We start from the raw sequence: 26,235 nt of genomic DNA, 5'->3' as shown, positions 1-26,235 counted from the left end.
GTGGGAGGACTGGGGAGGGACCTGTTGTGGAGGCTGAGGGTCTTGGAGATGGGGCCTCTGCCAGGCGAGACTTTCAGGGCTGGTTCTGCTTTCTCCTGGGGCTGGGCAGCAGCATCTCTGTCTCCTGTCATTCAGGCGCTCAGCACCAGGAGGTCCTTGGAGGGCAGAACAGAGAACTCAGTTAGTGGGTGGGATGGCTCTGGCTGCAGCCTTTGGATCAGGCAAGTCACATTCTGTGAAGCAGTAACTGTAAACCACAGGGGCATTGGGGTCCAAGGGGTTTGAGCATCACTCTGACCACATCCTTAGCTTTCAGGGGACCTCCCTCTCACCTTTTTCTTCCCCAAATAAGAGAAGCAAGCCTGAGCCCCTCTCCATACTCTTTCAAAATTCAGTTTCAAATTAAAATTATCTACAGAAAAGAAATAATAAAAGTCATAGATTTAACCCATAGAACGAAATAAGTTCACAGTGACATAAATAATTGAGTAGATAAATAAATGGTGGAGAAGAAACCACTCTTCCTTACAACAGAACTCCAGCTAGTGAATGTACAAGGAATTGTAGAAACAGAAATCACCATTGGGCCAACACCATGGCACTAACTGTTGCAGGTGAGAGCCATCAACGAGTGTCGAGATTAGTGGGAGACGCTGTGATGGAAGACAGGGTGTCTGCCTGGTCTCAGAGGATCTCCCCATGAGACATGTATTAGTAACAAACTGAAAAATGGTAGCTTAGTGGAGAAACCTGACAGCAACCACCTTAATCACGTGATCGGAGTCAACATCTCCAGGAATAAGGTGCTGAAATCACATGACCCTGATACGGCACGCCGAGAAAGGCACACTTTGGTGGCATTCTTGCCAGAAATACAGAACCTCCATCTAATCATGAGAAAACATCAGTCAAATTCAAATTGAGGGACATTTCCCAAGATGGGCCAGACTCATCAGAAATGTAAAGGTCATAAAACACAGGGAAAATTGAGGAACCATCACAGATTGGAGGACACTAAAGAGGGGTGACAACCAAATGCAAAGTGGGGTCTTACACCAGACAAAGGGCATTGGTGGGAAACCTAGAGAATGAGGTCTGTAGATCAGCTAATAGCTTTGTATCAATGTTAATGTCCTCGTTTTGATCATCATACTCTGGCTATGCAAGATGTTAACTGACCGAAGAGTATTCTGGAACTTTCTGTACTATTTTTGCATCTTTTCTGTAAGTCTAAAATTACTTCAAAATAAAAAGTTAAAATAAATGACCAGACCCATATAATCACAATAAGAAGAAGGATAGCTACTATTTACAGAGGGCTTACAAGACCCTCTGAAACTTCCTTTAAACCTGTACAGACTCGATAGCCCACTTTACACTTTATTACAAGTATTTTTGTTATCTCTTTTGTTAATCTAAAATAAAATTCATAGATTATATAATCTACTTACACATATATTTTAAAAACCAGTATAGTTCCCTTACTGGAATATAAAGAAGAAATACAAGGTAAATAACTTATAATATAATAATGGTTTTTGATATAAAAATACTCAAGCATAATTATTCAGGAAAGAAAAATTCATCCACATTCATTTCAAAAAAGCCCTCAGTTTGAGGAGGACGGTTGCAATACAGCCCCAGCTGAGAGCCACTGGTTTAAGCTGCCTCAATTATATCAGTGCAAACCCTGCCCCTCACTAGCTGGGTGACCTGGGGCAAGTGGCCTACCCTCTCTGATATTCAGGTCCTTTACCTATAACATGAGGGCAAACATCAACTAAGGTTGTAGTAAGGCCCAAATGCATACAGAACAGTGCATGGGGCACCACACATGCTCAGCAAATGGTAGAAATGATGATGATGATGATGATGATGATGATGATGATGATGATGGAGAAGAAGAAGAATTTGTGCCAATCCCATTGATATTTCCTAGCTCCTTTTTAAAAGTGAATAATAACAGTTAACACAAAAATGCTATACTCATTTAATTTCTCACCAGAAAACTCCATGAGATGGGTATTGTTTTTTCCCCATTTTCAGATGAGAAGACTGAGGCTCAGAGCAATGCTGAGGTAGGAACTCAAGAGAGGGCACCAGGACCAGCTCCCCTGTGGACTGTCCCACAGCCCGCACCTGACCCCTGACCCCCTTCCTTGATTGCTCGCCTAAGGTGTTAGGGGGCATCCCCTGAGCCGAGGCCCAAGCTTGGCATGAGTGTGAGGAGCTGGGCTCCCTGCACACTGCTGGTGACAGTACAAATGGTACCGCCTTTTGGAAAAAAAATTGTCAGTTTGGGGCAGAGGCCCATTTATTCTGCTTCTGGAAGTATGTTCTAAAGAACTAAGTCCTGAATCCAGAAAGAGTTTTGTGTACAAAGATGATCACTGCAGCATTCTTTTTTCCCACATTTTATTTTATTTATTTTTAATATTTATTTATTTATTAATTATTTTTTATTGTTGTTCCATTACAGTTGTCCCAATTTTCCCCCCACTGCTCTCCACTGCCCCCTCCCTTCAGCATTCTTTATTATAGTGAAGACATTGATAGTGATGATGGGCATTTCTAGAATGGTTACTATGTACCAGGGGCCGCACAAGGCACTTTACATGCAGAATCTTATTTTATCCCAAAAGACTCTTATGTTAGGTAGGTGCAATGATTAGCCCCTTTTTACAGAGAAGAACACTGAGGCTCAGAGAAGTTAAGTAGCTTGCTTAGGGTCACCCAGCTAGAAACTGGCAGAGTCAGGAATTGAACCCAGACCATTGGGCTCCAGTGCCCTCAATTCTTTAACCCCAGTGTTCTACTGACTCCCTGATCAAAACCATGTTTCAAAATAAAACTCCAAAAAGATTGGAATGGAAAACAGGAAATGTTCTAAGTGATAATTTCCAGGTTGCGTGTATTTCTAAGAAGATAAATGTGTTTATGTACTCTTTCGTGTATTTTCCAAATTTCAGATACTGAGCATGCGTGATTTTTATGTTGGACACAAAGCCCCTACATCTAAATTTTAAAGCACCTGTCATGATTATAATTAGCAATTCCTTCAGGAATATTTACTCAAAAGCCCATCATCCCAGTGGCTGAGAGAGCTTTGTAAGGATCAGGATTATGCATATTTTGTTCACTGCTGTATCCCCAGCCCCTTGCATATTGTCTGGCACACAGTAGGTGCTCAATAAAAGTTTTTCCAGTGAACAACATCACACCTCCACTTTGGGCAAACTCCTTACTGCTCTGAGCCTCTGTATCCCCATCTGTAAGATGGGGGCAATGACATCTGTCATGAGAACTAGATGAGATTGTGCATGTGAAAAGCTTCCTTTGGGGCTTCTTCACAGCTTTGTTTCTGATCGCCTCAGCCCCATCCTTTGAAAAAAGAGGCCCCTGTTCCCCTGCCCTTCTCTTAGCTTTAGCTCCCCTTACCTCCAAGACATCAATGTCTGCATTGTTGAAGTCAATGTTAAGGATTTTGGGAAGAGGGACACCGGAGCCCAGCACAGCTGTGAAAAGAAAAAAAAAAGGTCAGGAACAGTTCGTGTGGCCAAGAGGCGTCAGTCTATGGAAAGCCACCAGTATTTTCAAGACTAGGTGTTTCTTGTATGTCTCTAGGCCTTTGTCCTTACAGTTCATCCTGCTCGGAGCACACTGCCCACCCTTGCCTGCCTGCTGAGTTCTCAGCCTTCCTGAGACACTGTCTGGATGTCACCTCCGTTATAAGACTTTCTCGCTCCAGGCCATGCAACTCTGGGCTCCTGCCGCTCCTCCTGAACGACTCCATCACAGAAAGGACATAATACGAGTTCCCTGTTTCCACATCTGCTGCCTGGTCTCTACCAGGTTGTGGGTTCCTGGCAGGCAAGGTCTGTGTCCCCAGCATCACCCAGCCCAGAGCCAGGCACAGAGAATAGGGGTTTGCTGAATGAAGGCCAGGAAGGAGGCATGTGGGGCTAACAAATCACCGCTGTGGGATGTACTGTTTGCTTTTAGATGGTCAGAGCCTAAGTAGACCTGCTGACTAATGTTCTAGAAAAAAGTAAGTAATATAGAAAGAGAGGAAAGGAAGCAGGAAAGAGTAGGTGGGGGAAGCTGGACTAACTGAAGTTAAACAGACTTTCTGACTCAAGCAGGACTTTTCAGAGAGCTAAGGACATCATGAATGTAGCCCAGAGGAATATAATACGCAGTGTTTTCCAAACTTGCTTGTCTGTGGAACCCTTTTCTAAGAGTGTCTTTAGGGACTAGTTTTCCGTGGACCCTACTTTGGGAATCATGGATCTAATCCAATCTCTCACTTTTAAAAATGGTGAGTTGCATTGTAGCGAACTCGAGGGACTTGCTGCCAAGGTCACACCACCTCCCAGGGACCCAGCCAGGAGTAGTCTCCATCTCTTTCCTCCCTGGTCAGCCCAGCCCAGCCCAGCTCCTGACATCACCTCTCCTGCTAGGCAGTGTGCATGGGCGTTGTGACCAGCATTTTCCTGTGATTAAGATTCAGCCTCCTCCTGTGACAGTTCCCAGAATAAGGGTCTGTTTGACATCAAGAGCTCCCCAGTGAACCCCAGCTGGTACAGCAGAAGCAGGAGAGAGAAGTCGGAGCTGAGTAGCACTTGGGGACTGAGGTTTCTGATTCTAATGGCGTTACCCAGTTGATGGAACATCTGTCCCAGCCTCCAGATGGCCCCACAGTTCAACAAGTAGCTGCAGAGAGGCAGGGCCACATGCTGCTTATTCTATTTATGAAGCTGGGTAAGAAAACCCTCTAACTGACAATGTGGTTGCCTAGGAGGCAGACCATGGATTAGGAGGTCAGGAATATCGGTAAGAGCAACTTGAGCTTTATCTGTTATAACTGACATTTTTACAATAATAATGTATGCATGTAGTCCATGTATAAGTAGAAATAAATACATGATTAAAAACAAGTCAGGAACAGAACAATGTGAATATACTTAAAAATATTGAACCATACACCTAAAAATGGTCAAGAAGTTATATTTTATGTTATGTGTATGTATTTCACTACATTTAAAAATAAACATCCAAAAATGAATCAGAAACTACCTTGGACAGTACTGGGGAAAGAATGAAGAAAGAAAGAAGAGTTTAGGAGAAAATATTCCCAGATGTTGAGATTAATTGCCCCTGGAGGTGAAATTTTCTTTTTGAAACTGTTTTGGGTTTTAAAAAATTTACGCACCTATATATTTCTTTTTTGTACAATCAGAATTTGACATACGCAATAAGAAAAACAAAAACAATCAGCTGGATAAGAAAATAAATGAATAAATAAAACAGAAGCCGCAAATAAGGGAGTTGTTGGGCCGTTGTGGCAACATTTGCATTCAGAGGCTTAAATAACTAGGCTGGGAATGAAGGTCTCGGAAGTACTATTGAGGTAGAATGGCTGTGCACCACATACTCCCAGCAAAGCAGCAGCCACCTGGTCCCCAGGCCACAGGCGCCCACTCTCACCGTTCATCGCGGGCAAAAACGCCAGGTCAAAGATCTTCCCCACCAGCACCTCCATGAGGCCAACCTGCAGGGAAAGAACGAGAACTCAGCCCAGGCAACGGGTCGCTGGGATGCCAAGGGCCCCTGTGGGCCCTGCCCTGTGACCCAAGGTGCAGAACTGCTCTGGGACAATGTGGGAGCTGGCAGTCAGGACTCTGTAACTCCAGCACCACTGAGCTACTCCAGCCACTCTCTGCACAGATGGAGAGGCCAAGGCCTCAGGCAGTGTGGCCTCTGGTCCAAGGTTCATGGGGAGGCAGGGACTGAAGGAAGGCCAGCTCTTGCCCAGCACGGGGTCTATGGTGGATTGTTCTGAAACCACGATGATGTCACTGAAAGCTCTTGGGCTCTGTAGCTAACACTCCGGGTTCCCATCCCAGCTCAGCTTCCATGGGCCTCTGAGAAGGTTCCCTCACCTCTCTGACCCTCGGTTTCCTCACCTGAGAAGTGGGCCAGCGAAGCCCAACTTATAAGGATGTTGTGAGGATTATGGGCAGATCATGTAAAATGCCTGGTCTTGAGCCTTTTCCTACAAGATCTCTCTTAGCTCCTCTAAGCCTTGGTTTCCACATCTGAGAATGGGAGTGGATAATCCTTCCCTTGTAGGGCGATGTCAAAACCAAACTTAGTTCCTATATGTAGAAAACCTGCCGTGGCGTAGTACCGTGTGGCACTACAGCGACAAGAGCATGGCACTTACATCCCAGCGCTGCCTCTGACTAGCTCTGTGATCTTGGGCAAGTCACTTAACTTCTCTGTGTTTGGCTCCTTTATTTAAAAAATGGGCTAATAATTGTACTCAAATCATCAATTTGTTTTGAGAATTAAATGAGTATAGCTTGTTGTTGTTGTTTTTTTAGGTGTAATTGAATGCCTGGTGCCAATTGCAGTTGCTCCATAAATGTTTGCTAATTTCATACTAAGTGTTAGTTTCTTTTTCTACTTGGAGTCCTGAGATCCCAGTGCTAGCCCCAGCTCTGCCAGAAACCAGTTGTGAGGCTCATCACTGCCCTTCTCTGGGCACCAGTCACTCCATGTATAAAATGAAGCTGGCAATCCCAACTCCATGGGTTACAGTTGTTTGGGTTCAAAAAGCTCAAAAAACGGGCAACACAATGAGTATCTGACTGTCTCTGCATATGTGGAAATCACCCAAGCCTGTCCTAGGAAGCAAGCGTCTGTTTCACTGTCAATTTATTTAAAAAAGGGGGAGGGGGGGCATTGCTGAGGCCTTAATTAGAGTGGGGGACCCAAGAATGAACACAGCTGAAACAGGACCAAACCCTAGAACATGAGTGTCTTGGGTCAGAAAAGCAGAATTTCAGAAAGCAGGGTAGAGGGAGGTTAGAAAAAAACCCAAACCTGTTTGTTTTACAGGTGAGGAAACTGAGGCGCAGAGTGGGTCAGTATCGTCAAAGCCGTATGGGAGTCAGTGGCAAAGCAGAGCCCCCTGATCCAGGGAGAAAGGGGTCCCGTGGGACGTGGCTGTCCCCACCCTGACCTTGCCACCCTGGATTGAAGAGACTGAGCCAAGTGGCCTCCATGGGGCAGACAGCTGAAACGGGACAGCACCACAGGCAGAGTTGGAGCTGAGTCTGTGCAAGCCCCTCCCTGGCTTGTGGGCCTCAGTTTCCCCACCTGTGAAGCGTGGCCTGACAGAGCTGATGCCAATGCTTTGGAATTCAGGCCCCAGGCCCCAGACATTCTCCTGGGAATGCCATCCCCAGATCTTACTCTGGAGCCTGAGCTTGGTACTTACATCAAAATTGCCCACATTTGAGGTCCTGAGGTCGAGGCTGGTCCTGCAGACAAAGTAGACAGCCCGTCAGAAGTAGCGACTGCCTGAGAATCACGGGGAGCTGCATGTCACTAAGCTGTCAGAAGCCCCTTCACCAGCATCCTCGTGAGGACCTCTCTTGATCTGGCGGCAGGTGAGAGCCATGGCGATCTCCAAGTCTTGAGCACCAGCCATGCACCAAACATGATGCCGAGGCTTTAGGTACCACATACATAGGGCTCCAAGAGTAGCTGTGCCACCTGCTACCTGTGTGTCTTTGGCCAAAGTACTTAAGCTCTTTATGCCTCAGTTTCCTCCCCTGCAAAGTAGGTGGATGCAAGGCCTAAATGAGATAATTCAATTAAAGCCCGTAGAACTGCGCCTGGCACATGGCTAGTGCCATGTACACAGGTTTGGTCATCGCTCTCTTGTTTAATCCTTTCAGCAGCCTTGGGGGAAGGAAGTTGGGGCTCCAGGGTGACTTGCCATGGTTACAGAGCTCAGGGGGGAGAGCCCAGGACTCGCACCCTGAGCCTGTGCTTTTGGCTGCTGTGCTATTCTGAGCAGGGAGGCCCGAGGCCTGGGTTCAAGGTTTCTCTGTCCAACGAGGTCTTCAGTCTCTCTGTGCCTGAATCTCACCTGCAAACTGACAGTCCTACCGAAGAGAGGCCAGACCAGACTCGCCCGTGGGGCGGAGTCATTGCAGCGTCCAGCAGGAGAGAAACAAACGGTTTATTCCTTCCCAACTTCCACTCTCATCCCCCCGCCCCCTTTGGCCACTCCATCCACAGCACCCAAGTGCTTTCCTGCCCCTCCAAGGTTACCTGTGCCGCCCACACTGCCAGAAACCCCCCAGCTCTTCACGCAGCCCTTTTCCTCTGTGCCCTGGGCTGAACGTCACCTCCTTACACTCCCAGGGGCTCCGATTTGTATCATATTGTGAGTAACTCCCATTGTTGGGCTTGATAAATATTTGTTATAAAAAGGAAAACTTATGAACTAAGCATGAGCTGAAATTTTTACACTTAATCTCATTTATCTTGAAGTGGAAATAACCATAACACTTATCTAGGCTGATGTCAAGAATGAAGTGAATTAAGACACATTTAGGGCTCAGCTCAATGCTTGGTGCATAGAAAGCATCCAATAAATAATAGTTATTATGAGTCCTATGAGGTAGGGACAATAATCCCCATTTTCAGATGAGAACATTGAGATTCAGAGAAGCAAGGTCACGTGACCTGTGTCACACAGCCAGTCAGTGGTCACACTGGAATTTGAGCCCATGCTGCTTGGCCCCAAAGCCTGTGCTCGTAACCATTCACCGCAGCTCCAGGTCAGACAGGCCTGGGCTGGCTCACAGCCCTTCTCTGTACCCATACTCACTGTGTGGCCCTACGTTAGTGAATTCACCTCGCTGAGCCCTCGTTTGCTCCTCTTTTAAAATGGGAGAATAACACCCCTGACTCCACAGGACCACTGGGAGGCTAAACAAGATAACGCAGATAAGTACTGAGTGTGGAGCTTGCACAGCAGTAACACTGGCATTGTTATTATTATTGATGTTATTATTGGCAGTCGGTTCCTTCCGTTAAACTCACAGCTTCACCTCCCTGCCAGCCTCATGCCAGCGGTCTTGCAGTCACGGCTCATGTCACCTTTGCAGCCTCTTGGGTTTAAGCAGCACTGAAGCCATGCCCGGAGACCGCTAACCCTCCCCCATGTCCCTCCGTGGCTGGCACCACAGACAGCAGCACCCAAGCGGCCTTCCTGAAGGGCAGGAGACCAAGACTGCAAACCCCCTTACTTGTCCAGCTTGGCGTCAATCATGAGCTTATCGTTCTCCACGGAAAACATGGCCAGCAGTTCTGTGTCCTGGATGAAAGGGAAGGAGAATGAAACATTGCTGCCATCATAGACTGGCCACTGCTTGCTGAGGGCTCCCTGTGTGCCAGGCACTGGCTAGGTGTGCCATGAACACTGAGCACAACAGCAGGCTGTTCCCTGAGGTTTTGGTCAAACCTCCTTTTATAAGCCGAGACCACCAGTAATGCTCACCATATCATGGATTTCTGCCCTCTGGAGGGGAGGGGATTAGGAATAATAAATTGCACTCCTTCATTGTTGTTCACCAGTAAATCACAGCAAGGGTGAGCGAACACTTCTCAGAAAGGCAACTGTCACAGGAAGCCTAAGATTGGCACGGGGTGTTTACAAGATTCTTGAGCTGTCTCAGAATGGGTGGGGTGCCCTGCACACTAGGAAACCTGCTTCGGATGAGCTATTGCAGATGGGACTGGGCATCATCACTGTCGATCATAATTACCCCACCCCTCCCTCCTTGAGAAGGCATAAAAGGTCTAGACTCATTCCCCTCTCCAAGCAGAAGCATTATGTAGAAACATCCCTCACTTCTCTGTCTCCCCCTTCCCCACACACCAAATAAAATAAAATAAGTTGGTCTTATGAAAAAAAAGGAAGTTCCTAACAAATTCAGGTGACATTACTGGCAATAACAATAATAATGATCATTGGGATGATGGAGAGGAGGCTCTGGGTGTATGTGGCAGACACCTATTGGGCATGGAAATTATTCCATTAATTCATGAAGAATGGCTTTTGAACTGAGCCTGGAGGGGAGGCAGCATTTGGCCTGATGAAGAAGAGGGCATGACAGTGAGTGGTCCAGACAGTGGGAAGGGTATGTGCAAAAGTCTGATCAGGTAAGAGGCTGGCACTGGAGGGACAGAGAGGAGGCCAGAGATGGAGGAGGTGACAGGACTCCAGGAGACTGGCGTGGGATGGAGCCAGACCAGGCAGGGGTAGTGGGCTGCAGAGGACACAGGACTGCATCCTAGGGGGGTCATGGCAGTGGTCTGAGCTCGATCAAATAAACATTTGGGCTGTTGATGGAAAAATCTCTGCACAGTAAGGACTTGTCAACATGGGACTGAATCAGGGCACTGGGTGAGAATCGGCCCTTTGAATCATCTGATGACGAGAGGCCCCTCCCCCACACCGGGGCTTAGCACGCTCCCACCTCCCAAACTAGAAGTGCCTCATTTGGTCTTGAGTCCTGGGTGGAGAGACTGGGAAGGCATAGCAGACGGGACAGAACCCAGATGTCTGAGTCTAAAGCTTTAATCATGGAGGGGGAAATGGCACAGTATACAGCACATTCCTTTGACAATATTTACTAAGCACCTCTTATGTGCTGGACCCTATGCTAGGCTCTGGGGATCCAGACAATTCGCATCTTGCTCAGCAATAAACTAACAAACAAGTACATTTTATAATGTCAGTTAAGAGTACAAAGTAAAGCAAGGGAGGCAGAGAGAGAGAGGGAGACAGAGATGGTCAGGAGGTGAGATTTGAGCAGAGGTCGAAAGAAAATGAGGGTAGGAGCCATACAGATACCCAGAGGAAGAGCATTTCAGGCAGCGAGAACAGCATGTGCAAAGATCCTGGGGTGCAACTGTGGCTGGCATGTTGGAGGAAAGACTGAGGAGCTGAAAGGTGACAAAGGAGTGATCTGGAAGGACTTTATGGGTCATAGAAGGGATTTGTTTATGGTTCGTGACTGATAGAAAGCCTTTTAAGAAAGGGAGTAACATGATTTTAGGGGGATTCCTCTCTATGAAATAGTTATGGAAATTGTATTTGTATCTATCCCCTATTAGGTAACAGGGACAAGGGAAACAGTACCATCTGTCTAGTTTCCCCTTCCTCCAGTACCTATTAGAGAGCATAACACATAGTAGGTACATAAGAAATATTGCTAAATGCATGATTAAGGCCTACTTTGCCATGCACTGTGAGAATAATAATAACCAACATTTTTGGAGCTCTTAGGAAACGTTAGGTACTGCTCTGAGCATCTTAATAATGCCCTGCTGCCGTACCCATGCGGTAGAGGTAAAAATCAAGCCCAGAGAGAGGGAGTGCCTTGCCCAAGGTCACACAGCTTTAAGTGCTTAAGACTGGATTTCAATCAGATCATCTGGCCCCATAGCCAAGCCTGTAGTCACTATGTTGGGGACTGCAGAGACCCGAAGGAGTCTGTGGACCCCAAGAAACCACGTGGTCACCCACACCTCTAGACACTTACCACATCAATGAGGCAGACTGTGGTCTCAACATCATTGGGTTGGGACACCACGACCTCGGAGGTGGCAAACACCTTCACCAGCGCTTTGTCCTTCTGCAGTGTCACTGAAGGCGGATTCGGCACCTGGATCCTGATGGTGAGTGGGCGGGGCTCAGGGTACTGCTGGAACACCTGTGGGTAGACACCAGGCCAGACTGAGCAGGGCCCTGGGTAGTGGGGGGGTCTCACACTGGCTACCACAGATCCAACAACAGACGCACTCGAGTCTTACAGACCACTTGTAAATGCTCCCACCTGCTGCCGGATCCGAGCCAAGGGCTGCCCTCTTTGAGCCTCTTACGTGGAGTTACTATGAGAATTAAGCATGGTGATGCCAGCAAAGAGTCAAGCTCAATGCCTGACACATGAAAATGCTCAGAAGCTGAGTGAGACAGAGTCACCTGGACATTCACGATGTCATTAAATTATCACAACAATCCCACAGGGTATTTTTCACCATGTTACAAATTAGAGAACATCAAATTGTCCAAGGCCTGCAGGAGAGTTGAAGCTCCAGCCCAGGTCTGTGTCCCTCACAAGCCCAGGCCCTGTCTCCCTGACCCCCATGTTTGGGGTGTCTCACACTAAAGTCCTGGAGTGAGGCCCAGCCTGCCCAGGATTTGCTGGGGTCTCTGGAGAGCCACAGTGTGTGTGTGTGTGTGGGGGGGGGTCTAAGCCAATTTGCTACAAAAGCTAATCTGCTAAAGCACCAACTCATCAATGACAAGTTTTCCATAATTGCTAAATAACTGATTTACCAAAACCTTTTTTTAAAAGAACACTTTTCTTAAATATATTAAATGGGCATAAATATGTGAGAAAAACTATAGAGTTACTTTTTTAAAAAATCCATGTAAATGAAAACTTCCATACGTAATGCAATAGTGTGGGTCCCGGCCCCAGGAAGACCTCATTCATTTTTTTGAACACATTCAAGGTGAAAGTCTTTTGAACAATCTCTTGGTCTACTGACAAATCTAGTAAGTTCAGCCAATTAACCGCTCAGTGAATTCACCCTTTGGCATACTGGCTTTCAATAAATTAATGATTTGCTGAATTGGCTTTTCACAAAGGATTTTCAAGATACTTCCTCGAGGGGCCTGGTGTCCTGACCACCCCCAACCCAACATACAGAGTTTTCAAGAATTAGCAGCACCTGTCCTCCCAGGGACGCTGAGAAGTTACCCTGGACTCTGCCAACAGCAGCAGGAGACTCAGGATGCCCATCTTAGCTCTGGTCAAGCCCCTCCTGGTGACTTGCCCCAGCCTGGGTCTCCAGGACACATTCCTCAGTGACTAGCCTGAATTCTCCTGCTTCAGACACAACCACATTTCAAGGCCTGATTTTCTGAACTGTCCTAGTCTGCCGCTGTCACATTCTGTGACTTCTCTGAGCCTCTGTTTCCCTATCTGCAAAATGGGTTATCCCTTCTGGCCCTGTGGATGGGGGAATGATTAGAACCAAATGAAAGAGAAAATTCTTAAAAAAACAGTTGTAAACTGTAAAGTGCATGGCTCATAAGAAGTGGCCCAATACATAAAAGTCCAGTTGGGAGGGAGGGGATTGGTCCACCTGCCTCCTGGGAGCTGCCACTGCTTATGACATTAGATCATGGTGCTCTGCCATTCAGCTTTTGACCACGTGAGGGCGATAGTGACTATCTTTTGAGTTTGGTCTCCTTCCTGACTCCTTTGAATTCCAGTCAGTACTAGATAAGACAGGTAAAAAAAGAGATGAAAAATGACTAAAATGGCTGTAGATTACAGCAATCCTTCACAACTGTATAACACTTAGTACATTATTTGCTGCCAGGTGCAAGGCAATAGGCCTGGGACCAGAGTTGGGATAGAAACTGAGATAAGAAAGGCCTTTGTTCCAACTATATGTGGTCACTGATCTGACAAGAGTGCATTTGCTTTTGTTTTTTACATAATTTTTATTGCTAACAAGAAGAAGGATAATTAACATTTATCGAATACCTGCTTTGTGCCTAGATTCAAATTGCAGGTCCACAGCCACCCTGTAAGGTGACCATAATTGCCCCATTTTCCAGAGGAGAAAACTGAGGCTCCAAGAGAAGAAGTCATTTGCCTAATGTATTATGGTTGGGATGTGCTGAGCTGAAATTCAAATTCATGACTATCTGCTCTAAAGGTATGGTTGTTTTTTCTCTCGAAGTCACCATGCACCTGCATGTGCCCTGTGTTGGCATCCTTACATCTCCTTCATCTCCTTTACCTTCCTAGATGAACCAATAGAACAGGAGTTAGCATCCCTTTTTGACAGCTGAGGAAGCTAAGGCTCAGAGATGTTAAGATGCTTGCCTGAAGACACACAGCGAATCAGCAAGGAAGTAGCCAAGCCAGGATTAAACCAGCGCAGGCCAGCCCACAGCTAAAGCTTAGGATCTTTCCACCTCAACCCTCCATGCCCTTTTCTCATAAGGGTTGGGCCTTTAAGCCTTTTTTATTGCATTCCCAATGGGTGGGGTCAGAGCACCCTCTCCTAGTGCTGACTCAGCTCCTGGGAGGAGGAGGAGGCTGAAGATGATGAGACACACCTCCCTTACATACCTTGGGAATCAGGGCTCCCAGTGTGGATGTGGTAAGTGGAGGAAGCTCTTCAAACTGCAGGACAAGAAGAGTTATATGAGTCCCTGAGCTATGGGGACAGACAGGCATTGCTAACACAGTGATTAATTTCTGTGTGCTCTCAGACAATGAGTGGGGGCATCTTCTCCCCTTTAAAGACCCCTTGGAGGTCCTGTCTAACATCAGCCACCATGTAGCCCACAGTCGCTGTTCTATGGGTAAGTGGACAAGGCTGGCCACTGAAGCTTACCACAGGCATGACTTAGAGGGCAGAGGGCAAGACCTAACTCTTTGTCCTCGCTAAAAAATGTAATTCTTTATTAAAACTAGGTGGGCATCAGTGAGTCCACATGAAATGATTCTGAGCATTTATATGGAGATACATATAAATGAATATATACTGTACTTTTAAAAAAGGGTTGGAATAAAATTAAATAGTGAGAAACTTTCTCACCATACGATATGACGTTGTTTAATGCCATGTCGGTGATTCACCTAAAATCTTTCTAGGCAGCATGCTTTGGTAAACACTGGCATAACTGATACACATCCATGACTGGAGATGAGCCAAGGGGTGGGCTGTCTGTATTCTCACTTTAAAGCAATGTCCCCAAGGCCATGGGACTACAGAATCAGTTGGAAGCTGTTTGCTGCCCAGTCTGCCCCACCCCCAGATGGGGCTATGACTCACCATGCCATCGGTGATGTCCACATCCAGTGCCCCTTGCTTCTGCAGGAGAGTCAGCACCGAGCCCAGGAAGTTGGCAGAAATGGCCAGTTGAGAATTGGTGTTGTCACCCATGGGGGGCAATTCTGGCATCTTCTGCCTGGGAGCCATGGCTGGACGTCCCAGTGGGTAGTCAATGAGCCCTCCTCCAACCTCCCCAACCAGAGTCTGGCGAAGCAAAGAGGAAATGGGCCTCAGGGAGGGGTGCAGGCACAAGAGTTGAGGAAGGAGGTTGAAGACTGGGGTGAGGCCCTGAATCTGCCTCCAGGCAGCCTACCTTAATTAAATCCACTGGGTCTGACTCTTTCATTTATGGCTCCGAAATCTTCTCCAATTTGTGATGGAATGGGATATCTTGCAGTTCCCATTTTAGCACCATTTATAATTATAGCCATGGTAAAGCATCATATATTTTAAATACATGTATGATATAGTTCTTCCCCCCTTAGCCCTGCCATAATGAGTTATCATGTTTATGCACTTGCACAACACACATTGCAGAATCTACTATCTAAAGACCAGACTATTCTCCATGGCCTACAGTGCACTGTGGGATCTACCCAGTGGCCCTTCCACCTCATCCTGAACCACTCTGCCCCTCAATCCCTCTCGACAGAGCCTGATCAGGGCCACCAGAGCCTTGTTAGTCCCTGCTACCACCTCAGCAAACCCACTGTGGCACCTCCCACACACTGTTCCTTCCCCCACAATCTTCGTTTGTACATCCCATTCATCTCGCAAGCCTTAGCACAAATGTCACCTCCTTCAGGAAGCCCTCCATGATCTCCCCAGATACATCATATTACTGCTTTAGGCTCTGATAGCCCAGGACCTTCTTTCACAGTGCTTATGATCTACACTTGTACATTTTTTTGAGTGATTCTTGGATGGCCTGTGCCCTCCAATAGACTCCAAGCTCCACCAGGTCAGAAATCCTGCCCTGTGTATCACAGCACCTCCAGGGGCAGCCCAGAGCCTGGCACACAATGTTTATGAACATACTAGGTGTGCATGTATATGTGTGCACAGGTGTGCTATGTACATGAGCTCATGGATGTGTACCTGCGCTCTGAATCTGATGGAGCAAGTGGGGAAGCACCCGTGTTCGTGCATCCCAGGGGAGGTACAAGTGTGTGTGTCCCGTGCAGTTAGTGGCCAGATTTGGTGGTGTGCTGGACCCAGCTCATACCAGCTCACAGGAGCCAAGTCCACGCATTTCTTCCCAACTTCATGTTCAGTGAGTCATGTTAGTAGCTTGAAATTGGCCATGATGGGAGTATTTATACCACAGAAATCAGCAAATGCTACAGATCAGGATTTGTTAATCATGACAGCTTGTTGTTAATGCTTACCAGCACACTACTGGCCAAATTCCTTCCTCCAGGAAACCCAAGCCCATAACAGGAGCGCTAGTAGTTAGGAGCCAGGTTGCTTGGGTTCAGATCCCAGATTCACATTTATTAGATGTGTGACCTTGGACAAGTGGTTTAACCTCTCTGTGCCACAGTTTCCCCAATAAGAGTGTCCACCTCACATGGTTGCTGTGAGGTTAGACTTGAAATGTGCTCAGTACACAGTAAGCACTTAACAAGCATTGGCTGTGATTGTGATTTTTTAACACTGCTCCTAGAAGAGCCTCACCTAATCAAAAAATAGTCCCGTTGAACTGTTGCTTCCCAGGCATTTAGCAGAAGCCTTGGGGGACTCTATTCCTACCCCTACCTATAGGGACAGAGCCACCTCCCCTTACCCCCAAGTCCAGGCACTCACATTGAGGTCCAGCTCCAGGAATTCCCCAGTCACAAGTGGGAGGCTGGAAAAGGTGTACTGGACACTTCCCAATATCCCCAGAGGAATCAGAGCTGCAGACAAAGGTAGGGGTCACAGGGAGGTCCCCTCAACCTCCCAGACACCTTCCCTCTTCATGCCCCAAGGGGCCCTGGCAGCAAGGCTCCAGCTCCAGAAACTGGAGAAAGAGCAGGAATTCTGGGTTCAAATCCCAACTCTGCCTCTTCCTTGCTGTGTGACCTCAGGCAAGACACTGCACCTCTCTGAGCTACAGGTTCCTCCTCTGTAAAATAAGTTTAACATAACTCCTTGGACTATAATGTGGTGGGTGGGGGCAGACGATGAGATTCTGGGCATGAATAAGCTTTGTAAGCTGTGAAGTCCTGTGCACTGAACAAGCAGCTCTAGGATTTCTACAGTGTGGTGCTTCATAGGATCTGACTTGCTTGTGATGAATAGCCCCAGCCTCTGGGCTCTTCCCCACTTGCTTCTGGCTACAAAGGGAGAGAATTTTACCTGTCTGGGAAAGCCATCCTCAAACTGCCTGGAATGCCAGAGAAATGGGTACAGCAAAGAGGGCTGCTCTGCACGGCTGCAGGGGCTGTGCACTGTACAACTCAGGGGCCCCCATTGGTTGTGGCCTACATGACAGGAGGACCCTGGAATCATGCGGTGCATGCACTGGACAGCCACATGGGGCAGCTGGCCTTCAAGACTGTTCACTCAGCAATCCTGCATCAGGGGGCGCTGTGGGGCCCGGTTCTGAGCACCTGCACAGTCTCCTTGGGGTCTCCTGCTCCTCCCTCTCCAGATCCTCTGTGGGCTGAAGCCAACCCCCTCATTTTAGAGCTGAGTAACGGGGACGAGTCTCTTCAGGTCCACACACCTGCCAGGGCAGAGCCTGGGCTCAAACTCAGCCTCCTGACTCCTATCCAGAGCGTAGCCCCCTGGGTCTGGGGTGGAGCCTCCTCCTCTGGGACTTTGTAGAGCAATGTTAGGGGACAAAAGGGAAGTCCAGGTAGACTCTCCCTCAAGGTGTCAGCCACACAGCACTCTAAGGGTCTGAAGGTGGATCTGCCACCCTCACCACCCTGGGTTCTTCTCCCAGACATTGCTGTCCCCAGGCCTTCTGTGGCTGGGTGCTAGTAAATGTTGGCCGAGTGAAACGAAGCAGGAAGAACTTACAGTTCACGAGGCCCAGCTGGTCATTGACAAGACCCAGCACGACGTCCACGATGGGGCAGAGCTGAAGGGGAGAGAAAGTGTGAAGTTCTGGGGGCTGTGCAGGGTGTTGAGGGGGGCATACACGGTCACTACAATGGCTTGTGTTGACTGATTTGCTCTGTGTGTGGCCTTGTCCTCCCCACAGTCCCACAGGGAGGGCCCTCTCATAATCCCCAACGTACAGGTGGGGAAACTGAGGCTCAGAGAGGTGATATGACTTGTCACACAGCTTGGCAGTGCCCCAGCCGGGACTCAAAGTCAGGACCGTGTGGTTCTCAAGCCTCACTTCCTTATCCCTTCACGCATCTGTCCCTCCATGCTGCTCAGGGTCCTTCCCAGACCCCAAGAACATTCCCCAGGCCCCTGGCTCCCTCTGGGTCACCTGCATGCCCCCAAGGATGGAGGTGGGACTGTGGCCCCTCAGTCTGGGGAAAGTCTGTGCTCCTTGCTCCCCGTCCTGGAAGAGGTTCTTACCAAGTCAGGGAGGACATTGGCCAGGACTCGGTTCACTAAGTTGTCCACGAGGTTGGGGAGAAGCCTGAGGAGAGAGGAGCAGGATGAGGAGGGGCTCACCAAGCCTGTCCATGCTCAGACTCTCTGAGTAGTGAGAACCTGCTGGAAAATTGTTCTAAAAGCTGGAGGGGCAGAGCACCTTCACCCTAGACCTAGCTGAACAGGCTGCTCAGGCAAACTGATTGCCTCTTCATTCATACTTTCACTCATCGCCCCCCTCATTCATTTACTCATTCAACAAATAAATGCTTCTTGAGATCCACACTGACCAGGCCCAGGCTGGGATGTTCCTCATTTTCAGCTGCAAATGACATTCCCTCTTGCTCATTTGCCCCTCTCCTGATGGACTTTTTGCTGCAGCTTTACGTAAGCTTCCCAAAGGGGAAATGAATGTATTACTTTATCCAAGCACCTAGCACAGTACTTAGTGCATAGCAGGTGCTCGATAAATATTTGTGGAAGGGAGGGAAGGAGAAATACTGCCAACTGTTTGTGCTCAGGTGGTCCACATGAGAAAATAAGTTGTTGGTGCTGAGAAGATTGGGAGATAGGATCCACTCCACAGACAAGAACACTGAGGTCCAGAGAAGAGACCCAGCACTGCTTCTAAGTGCATCGCCCAGCTCTAACCAGTTAGTTAAGGGGAAAGAGATCATTGGTGCATAGATAAGACACATAGATGGACAGGCAGACGGCCTTGTAATGCAGGTGGCGAAGAGAGGATGAGGGAAACATGGCTATCCTAACACAAAGGTACCACTGACAAGGTGACCTCTTAAAAATCAATCCCCCTTGATCTCACTGAGCGCTGCCCTGCCTGTGCCCCCCGCCCAGGTTGTAGCTGATGGCCCAGTGCTGCGCCAGTGTGAAAAAGCAAAGAATTTCTTGAGGTAAAATCCTAACTAGAACATTTCCCCCAAGGTTTTGTTCTCCTTTTTAAGTGGATTCACACCTCAAGGGGCCTGGTCTTGGTGTCTGTTTCCCTTGGATGATAAGGCCCATGAGAATGTACATGAGTGTTTATCCATGTGTGAGTACATGAGCATGTGTGCATGTGTGTGGGTTGAGGGGATGATTTGAAGTTAATCTACATACATACAGGGCACAGACTGTTTTCTCCTTCTGGGACATTATCCATTAGACCCATTGGCGCATGTGGGAAATGTATGCAAAAGACCTCTCATTGGAACCCCATTTGTCAGAGCAGAAGGTTAGACAAATTGCAATGTCCAACAACAGGGGCCCGGGCCAGCAAACAGTGGTTCGTCCAGTCAGTGGAATATTATGCAGCTGTAAAGAGTGAAACAAGAAAGCTGTCAATGTTCGGAATTGAGGAAATGAAAAATAAAAGTGCAAAATGGTGTTCATAGCATGTGCCCATTTGTGCTAAAAGGAGGGCGGGGAGTGAGAATCTCCATTCGTGTTTGCTTCATCTGTACAAAGGAATCAGTAGGTGAGCTTGGGGAGAAGGAGGCAGGTGGGAGGCAGGCTCTTCACGCTGTGCCTTTCGGCTTGTTATGGTTTTGAATCATGTATTAACCAACTGTATTGCTTAGTGAAAATGTGAATTTAAAAATCTGCGAGGTTTCTGTGCGTTTCTCTCCTCCGCCTTCCCTCACAGGAATACCAGGGGCCAGTTTTCTGTGTCTTCACCCACCCTGAAGCAGACTCAGAGAAGCTCAATTGAATCAGAAATCCTTGGATTCAAGTTACACAGTGAGTTTTTCTGCTCTGAAAGTTTAGATAAGAGGAGGGCTGGACTGATTGGGCCAAGAGATTGATAAGACAGGAGGGGAAGGAGTAGGGGGCCAGCAACCTCAAAGAGAAAAAACCAGAGAGGTCTCCCATGATGAGGGCCAGGGAGTGAAGACGAAGGGATGCTGTTCTGAATGGGCCTGATGTGCCCTCATCCAAGACCATCACCTGGGGGCAGCATTCTGGCCGATACACAGGGCAGCCTGCTTGCCTTCCCACACTTATGGCCACAGCCACCTGGAAAAGATATCATTATGCCCATTGCAGGTGAAGACATAATGTCCAGTGACGTTTGGGGACTGACCCAGGGTCACACAGCTTGAAACCTCTCTGGTCAGAGAATGGGGACTTGACCACTTTGTGGGGACGATGTAATAGAAAAAAACTCACTCCCTGACCAAAGTTGTATTGGACAGAACCAATGGGGAAATATTCCCATGAGTTTGGTCCATGTGCACTAATGGACACAAAACCTGTTAAACGTATATCAGAAACTTACAATGTGCCAGATTCTGCACTAGTGTTTTATATTCATTATTTCAGTTCCAAAGGAAAAAGAATTACCCCCATTTCACAGGTGAAAAAATTGGAGCTCAGAGAGGGCAACAGAGTTGCTTAAAGTCACACAGCAAGGACTAGTGAAGCTGAGATTTGAACCACAGAATGCTTCCAGAACCTCTGCTCTTAACCATACAATTTGCCAAAGACAAGCCATTCCACCATCCCCCGAGGCACTCCACTGCCGCTGGTACTCACCCTCGCAGCAGCCTGACTTTGATACCCCCCAGGAGGGTGTCACATCGCTCGATGACAAGCCTGGGGTAGCCTGTGCGGTCCATGGTCAGCCGGACCTTGGCCGTAATGTTCACCTCCACGGCGATGTCCAAGAAGCCAATGAGACTGGAGGAGATCGTGAACCAGGGCAGCTCAGTGTCACCCGGGCCTGCCTGGCTTCTCTCATCCTGGGTGTCCCTGGCTGTGGCTATTATGCATCTATTATGCCCCTTTCTCATATCTTGGGGTTCCAGACCAGAAGACTTCCCTGGTCCCTCAGGTTATCTGTGAACAAGTCTACATGTCCCCACCCCAAGTCTGCGAGAACTTTAAAGGCTGGAAACAGGGGTCAATAAATTAACTCTATGTATAAATTCTGGTTTCCAAGGTGACCACCCAATGACCTAACTTTAGAGACATGACCTCAATCCATGGGGAGAAAGTTCCCCCTCTGAGGTCCTCTGATAAACACCTACCAGGTGGCAGGCACTGTTCAGGGAGGCATCTGCTTGCCTTCCCTCACTTGTGGCCACAGCCACCTTGAAAAGAAGTCATTATGCCCATTGCAGGTGAAGACATAAGGTCCAGTGTTGTTCAGGGACTGGCCCAAGGTCACACAGCTTGAAAGAGAGTCAGGATTTGCACCCAGGCTGTCCCCTGACTCCAGCCTCCCAGATCTTAACCATCACGCAGACTGCCCTCACTGCTGACAGGGACCCGAAGATGACCTGAGCCCAGAGGTGTAAGCCATGCACTTGCTGGTCACACCTCAGACCTTATTAGTGTTTGAATTAGGGACAAAGAGGCTGAAATGTGGGGAAAGGATACAACCTGCCCAGAATCTCTTAGCCAGGGTGCTGGGGTCCCCTTCGTGGCCAAGAGTACACACCTCTTCCCATTGATGGCCACGCGGGTGTACAAGCTCAGGTAGATGCCCACGCCGGGCAGGAGCCGAACAGACACCCGAGGGAGAGTCAGCTCCACAATTCGCAGCCTGCATGGGACCAAGAGCGACGAGAGGGTGGTCACCCCTGATGCTGACCGTGCCACTCACCAGAGAGCACCATCCCTCACACCCTCTTTTCTGTGCCCCTTTCAGTCCTCTGGACTCTAAAGAGACCTGAAGTTTGTGGATAGAACTTGAAAACACAGAGTATAAAAGGAAAAAAGAAAAAAGAAAAGCCATGACATATACTCTTACTGTACAGAGAGCTGCTCTTTCCATTTCCATGTATTTCCTTTGATACTTTTAAATTTAAAGATGCCAGTCCTTTGGCTTGTCCCTGCCACTCTTTGCCTGTTTTCTTCCTACACATTCTCAGATTTCAGCCCAAGGTCCTCTTCCTCCATGAAGCCTCCCCTATCTTTCCCACTATACACATCCTCATTTCTCCATGAACTTCTTACCTCTGTGATAATTGTATGATTATTTACACATTTCTTTCTCAATGTCCATGTACTACACCAGCGTGCAGGCTCCACAAGGACAAGAGCTATGTCTCTTCTTGGCTAACCATGCAACCATGTCTCCAATGCCAACACAGTGCCCAAGCCATGGATGGAGTTCCACATATTAGTTGAATTAAATGGTGAGTATGAGGAGGGGGCTGGGCAGAGTTGAAATTATAGTATATAGTGTGTATGATTTTAAATCCTTGGGTTTTTCCCACCTAAACTATATTACTACGACCATTCTACAGGTAGGGATAATGATACTCAGATAGAGGAAAAGAGTGGTCCAAAGTCACACACAAACATAAAAGGTTGACTTGGGACTCAAATTCAGGACTGTTTAATGACAAGACCTAAACCAATACAACTTGAGACTCTCAAGACATCCAGTCCTGGGGCCAAGCCCTGAGTGTCCAAGGCTCTGAAGACCTCTCTCCTCCAATTCCAGGTCTGGAGGTGATCAGCCCTGTTTGGAGATCCATCATAGGGGGCTTGATAGGGAGATCCCAGCCCCTCCTTACCCTGTGATGCCCTGCACCGTGCTCAGGATGCCGCCCTCGCCGAGCACGCCCAAGACGCCCCCGCCTCCAAGAAGTCCTCCATCACCAAGGAGACCACCTCCGCCAAGCAGGCCACCTTGTCCCGACAGGATGCCATCAGCTGCCAGCATGCCACCAGTGCCCAGCAAACCACCTGGGCCCAGGGCCCCCGTGGCTACACCGGGTGGAATCTCTCCTGGCCGCAGCTCTCGCCGGTGAAGCCTGCCCACAGTTGCCGCACCTCTGGCTGATTTGTATTGCCAAAAGCCCCTTTGGCCACCATATGCATTCACGGCGTCACGGTAGTCACCATTTCGGAAGTCCCTGATGCTTCCATCAGAATCAAGGATTTCACCGTATCGGTATTTGGCCCCCAGCTGTGCGGTGTTGTCATTGGTTTTGATGTGACCATACTTGTAATTACCGCCAAGCTGGTTGCCATTCGTATATTTTGGGGGGGCATCTCGGACATGGAAATCGTTGTAAGGAACACCACCAGCACCTCGGGGGAATTCAGCGCTTCTGTAGTCATCGTAATGGTGTCGGCCACCACCCAAGAGACCACCACCACCACCACCCAACAGCCCACCACCACTGCCACCCAACAGACCCCCACCACTGCTACCACCACCCAACAGCCCACCACCACTGCCACCCAACAGCCCACCACCACTGCTACCACCACCACCCAATAAGCCTCCTCCAACTCCACCCAACAGGTCACCGCCACCCCCTCCACCCCCACCACCAAGCAGGCCCCCGAGAAGACCACCTCCCCCACCTCCTCCATTTCCACCAAGCAGACCCCCCAGGAGAGGCCCGCCACCATCACTACCAGCTTTACCCATGGGCACCTCTCTCAGAGCTGAGTGGAGAGCGTCGCTTTGCTGCAGGGTGCCAGAAATGGCTGCAGAGAAGCAAAGGGGTCAGTCAGGGGTTCCTCCCTTTCTTCCACCTCCAGCCCCCAGACTCCACCTTGGAGCACTGGTTGGTTCTCTGGGTCTCACTTTTCTCATAGGTAAAATGTCAAGGTCAAATGGGGAGACTCCTCCAGACCACTCAGGCTCTGACATCCTGGTGAGCTCATTAGTTGTTGGCTTTGACCTGCTCACATTTTAACCAGATTTCAACAGCATTCAGCCAAAGCTGGACAGATTCTGTTCCTCACCCACCCTTCCAAGTGTTCCACATTTTACAGCTTAAAAAACCTTCTTCCTCATGCATTATTTCAATTGATTCCTGGGCAAGAGTCAAGGCCAGAATTATTGTCCCTATTTGATGGATAAAGAAATTGAGGCCTGTGGCACTTAGATAGGAAATGATCTCATTGTTTATTCTGATAATAGCCTCAGGTGAGAACTGGAACAGCGATATTAGAGGAAGGAATAATTATAGCTCCCACTCTTGAGAGCTATCCATTCACTGGGAGTTGTGCTAAGTTTTCAAAGGTCAACTTGTTTAATTCTCATATTAGTCCTTTGAGATGAGGACTTTAATTACACTCATTTTGCAGATGAGGAAACTGAGGCTCACAGAACTCAAGTCATAGACTTAAGGTCATACAGTCTGTATTTAAATCCCAGAAGACTGACTCCTGGACCCAAGCACTTAATCACTGCTCTCCAGTACCTTATGCATAAAGTTCCCAACATGGTGTTTGGCACATAGTAGGTACTCAGGAAATAGTAGCCAAAAGGAAAGGGGGAAACCAAGGCCACCCATCCACCTGGTATAGACTCTGCCAGTGAGGAAGAGTGCCCTTCCTGCCCAACGCCACCCCTGCCCCCTGCAGGGCTGGACCCACCATTGCTCAGCACATCCTTGGTAACCCTGAGGACCGTGTTTGTCTCTTGGCGGATGCCACACACAGCTGCTACAGACAGAGCAGCCACACACCAAGCCGTCCACATGCTGATGCAGCTTTCCTGCGGAGGAGACAATGCATCAGATGGTCGTAGCCAGCCACCACCACTCTAGCCAGCAGGTGGAAGTAAACACCTCCTTCTTCTCGGACCCTGAGGCTCAGAGACTGGGGAAAAAGGACCCCAGGTCATGCAATGAGACAAAGCCCAGAATTTCTGATCCCACCTTCTGAGTTTTTCAAACTGAAATTAATCTGGAGATTCAAAGGAGACCTATTCACTAAACCATTACAGGCCATGGATGTTTAATTCTCTCCCAAGGTGAAATTTTTAAATGAAGCCTCAGGAAGAGAGGTCATGGGGATACCAACGCAAACAGCAAACTGGTAGCAGGCAGGCTCTGGGGAACTCTCTCCAGCATCTACCCCTTTATTCACCTACCCATCCACCCATCCATCTTTCCACCCACCCTTGCATTCATCCACTCACCCATCTGCTCCTCCAACCATTAAGTTTCCCACTGTTGTTGGTCCATCCATCCGTCCTTCCAACCTTCCTACATTCATTCAGCCACTCATCTCCCTGTCTTTATCTCTCTATCCTTTCATCCATCCATAATCCAGCGAGCCAACAAGCCAGTCACATATCCACCCATCCTTCTTTCCACCCTTTCATTCATTCTTCAGTCAGTCCATTCACTTATCAACACATTCATACCCCTTCCATGCTTCCGACCAGCCGATCAGCAAGCAGCCTCTCCCACCACTGTGCAGGAGGCAGTTCTACACCATTTGATTAAGATAAAGGGCTCTGGGTCAGAGTAATCTGGGTATAATCCTTAGTCAAGAGACTTTATTTTTTTGAACTTCTACTTCCTAACCATAACACATTGTACCAGGTATATAATAGATGCTTAATAAACAGCACCTATTGTTATTATTTCGGGACTGTTATTTCAGACATCTAAGAAGTGGGTCCTAAGTTATGAGAGAAGGGGCTGAGATTGGAGGGGTGAAGCCGCTTGTTGGGATGAGCTGGTCAGCCTCTAGGGAACTTTGTTTTGCTGCTCTCATGCCATTGCCCACTTCTCTGCCTCCACGATCCCAGTCTCCCCATTCACCAGCCTCAGGGAATCACCACCTCCCATCTGGGCCACACTGAAAGGGTTGGTGTCAGCCCCCTCCACTTATTCACCCTCTTCCCTTTCCCCTGCCCCCATTTCTCTTGAAGTTCACAAGCCCCCAAGTGTTTTTCCCACTCCCATATGCTCCCAGGAGAGCATCAGAGAAACTCGTTTTTACTAGAATGTGAAGGACTAACACATATAAGAATTTTTTTTTTTTGGTCTTCCCCACCTCATCCTAACCCCACTCCCCATATTCTGTGGTCAAAGAGGTAGCACCACCTTCAGTTAAAAAGATGGGTTTTTTAATAAAGGGACTTCTGGCATCAGCAAGCACCAGACCTCAGCCTCCCCTGGTCAACCTGGACACTGAAAAGGGAAGGGGCTCCTCCTTACCCCTGGGAGGTCCCTGCAGGTCAGTCCTGAGAGGTCTCAT

The 26,235-nt window shown here is 48.3% G+C and overlaps 1 protein-coding gene across 1 annotated transcript; it reads right to left on the bottom strand.

Moving 5' to 3' along the window:
• On the bottom strand, positions 1-24,780 carry BPIFB4 (BPI fold containing family B member 4). The gene is made up of 16 exons (XM_090285269.1): positions 24,619-24,780; positions 23,659-23,721; positions 22,797-23,316; positions 21,713-21,817; positions 20,806-20,949; positions 18,256-18,319; positions 17,743-17,803; positions 16,540-16,631; positions 14,734-14,937; positions 14,025-14,078; positions 11,412-11,582; positions 9,111-9,178; positions 7,286-7,328; positions 5,488-5,551; positions 3,439-3,515; positions 1-155 (listed from the first exon to the last, which is right to left on the bottom strand). The coding sequence occupies exons 1-16, from the start codon at positions 24,722-24,724 to the stop codon at positions 132-134; spliced, it is 1,860 nt and encodes a 619-aa protein (XP_090141395.1). The 5' UTR covers positions 24,725-24,780; the 3' UTR covers positions 1-131.
• Positions 24,781-26,235: the final 1,455 nt, after the last annotated feature.

Source organism: Furipterus horrens, unplaced genomic scaffold (assembly GCF_987537825.1).
Source record: "Furipterus horrens unplaced genomic scaffold, mFurHor1.1.pri manual_scaffold_8, whole genome shotgun sequence".
In the NCBI taxonomy this organism is placed as follows: domain Eukaryota; kingdom Metazoa; phylum Chordata; class Mammalia; order Chiroptera; family Furipteridae; genus Furipterus; species Furipterus horrens.
Note: the sequence above shows the minus strand (reverse complement) of the source record. Positions and strands in the feature narration are given on the sequence as shown.

Coding starts and splice junctions, on each gene's coding strand:
- BPIFB4 (XM_090285269.1), bottom strand. CDS start 24,724: ATGTGGACGGCTTGGTGTGTGGCTGCTCTGTCTGTAGCAGCTGTGTGT. Junction 14,079..14,733: donor TGGACATCACCGATGGCATG/GTGAGTCATAGC, acceptor CTTGTCCTGCAG/TTTGAAGAGCTTCCTCCACT. Junction 9,179..11,411: donor CAGTCTGCCTCATTGATGTG/GTAAGTGTCTAG, acceptor CCTTTCATCCAG/GACACAGAACTGCTGGCCAT.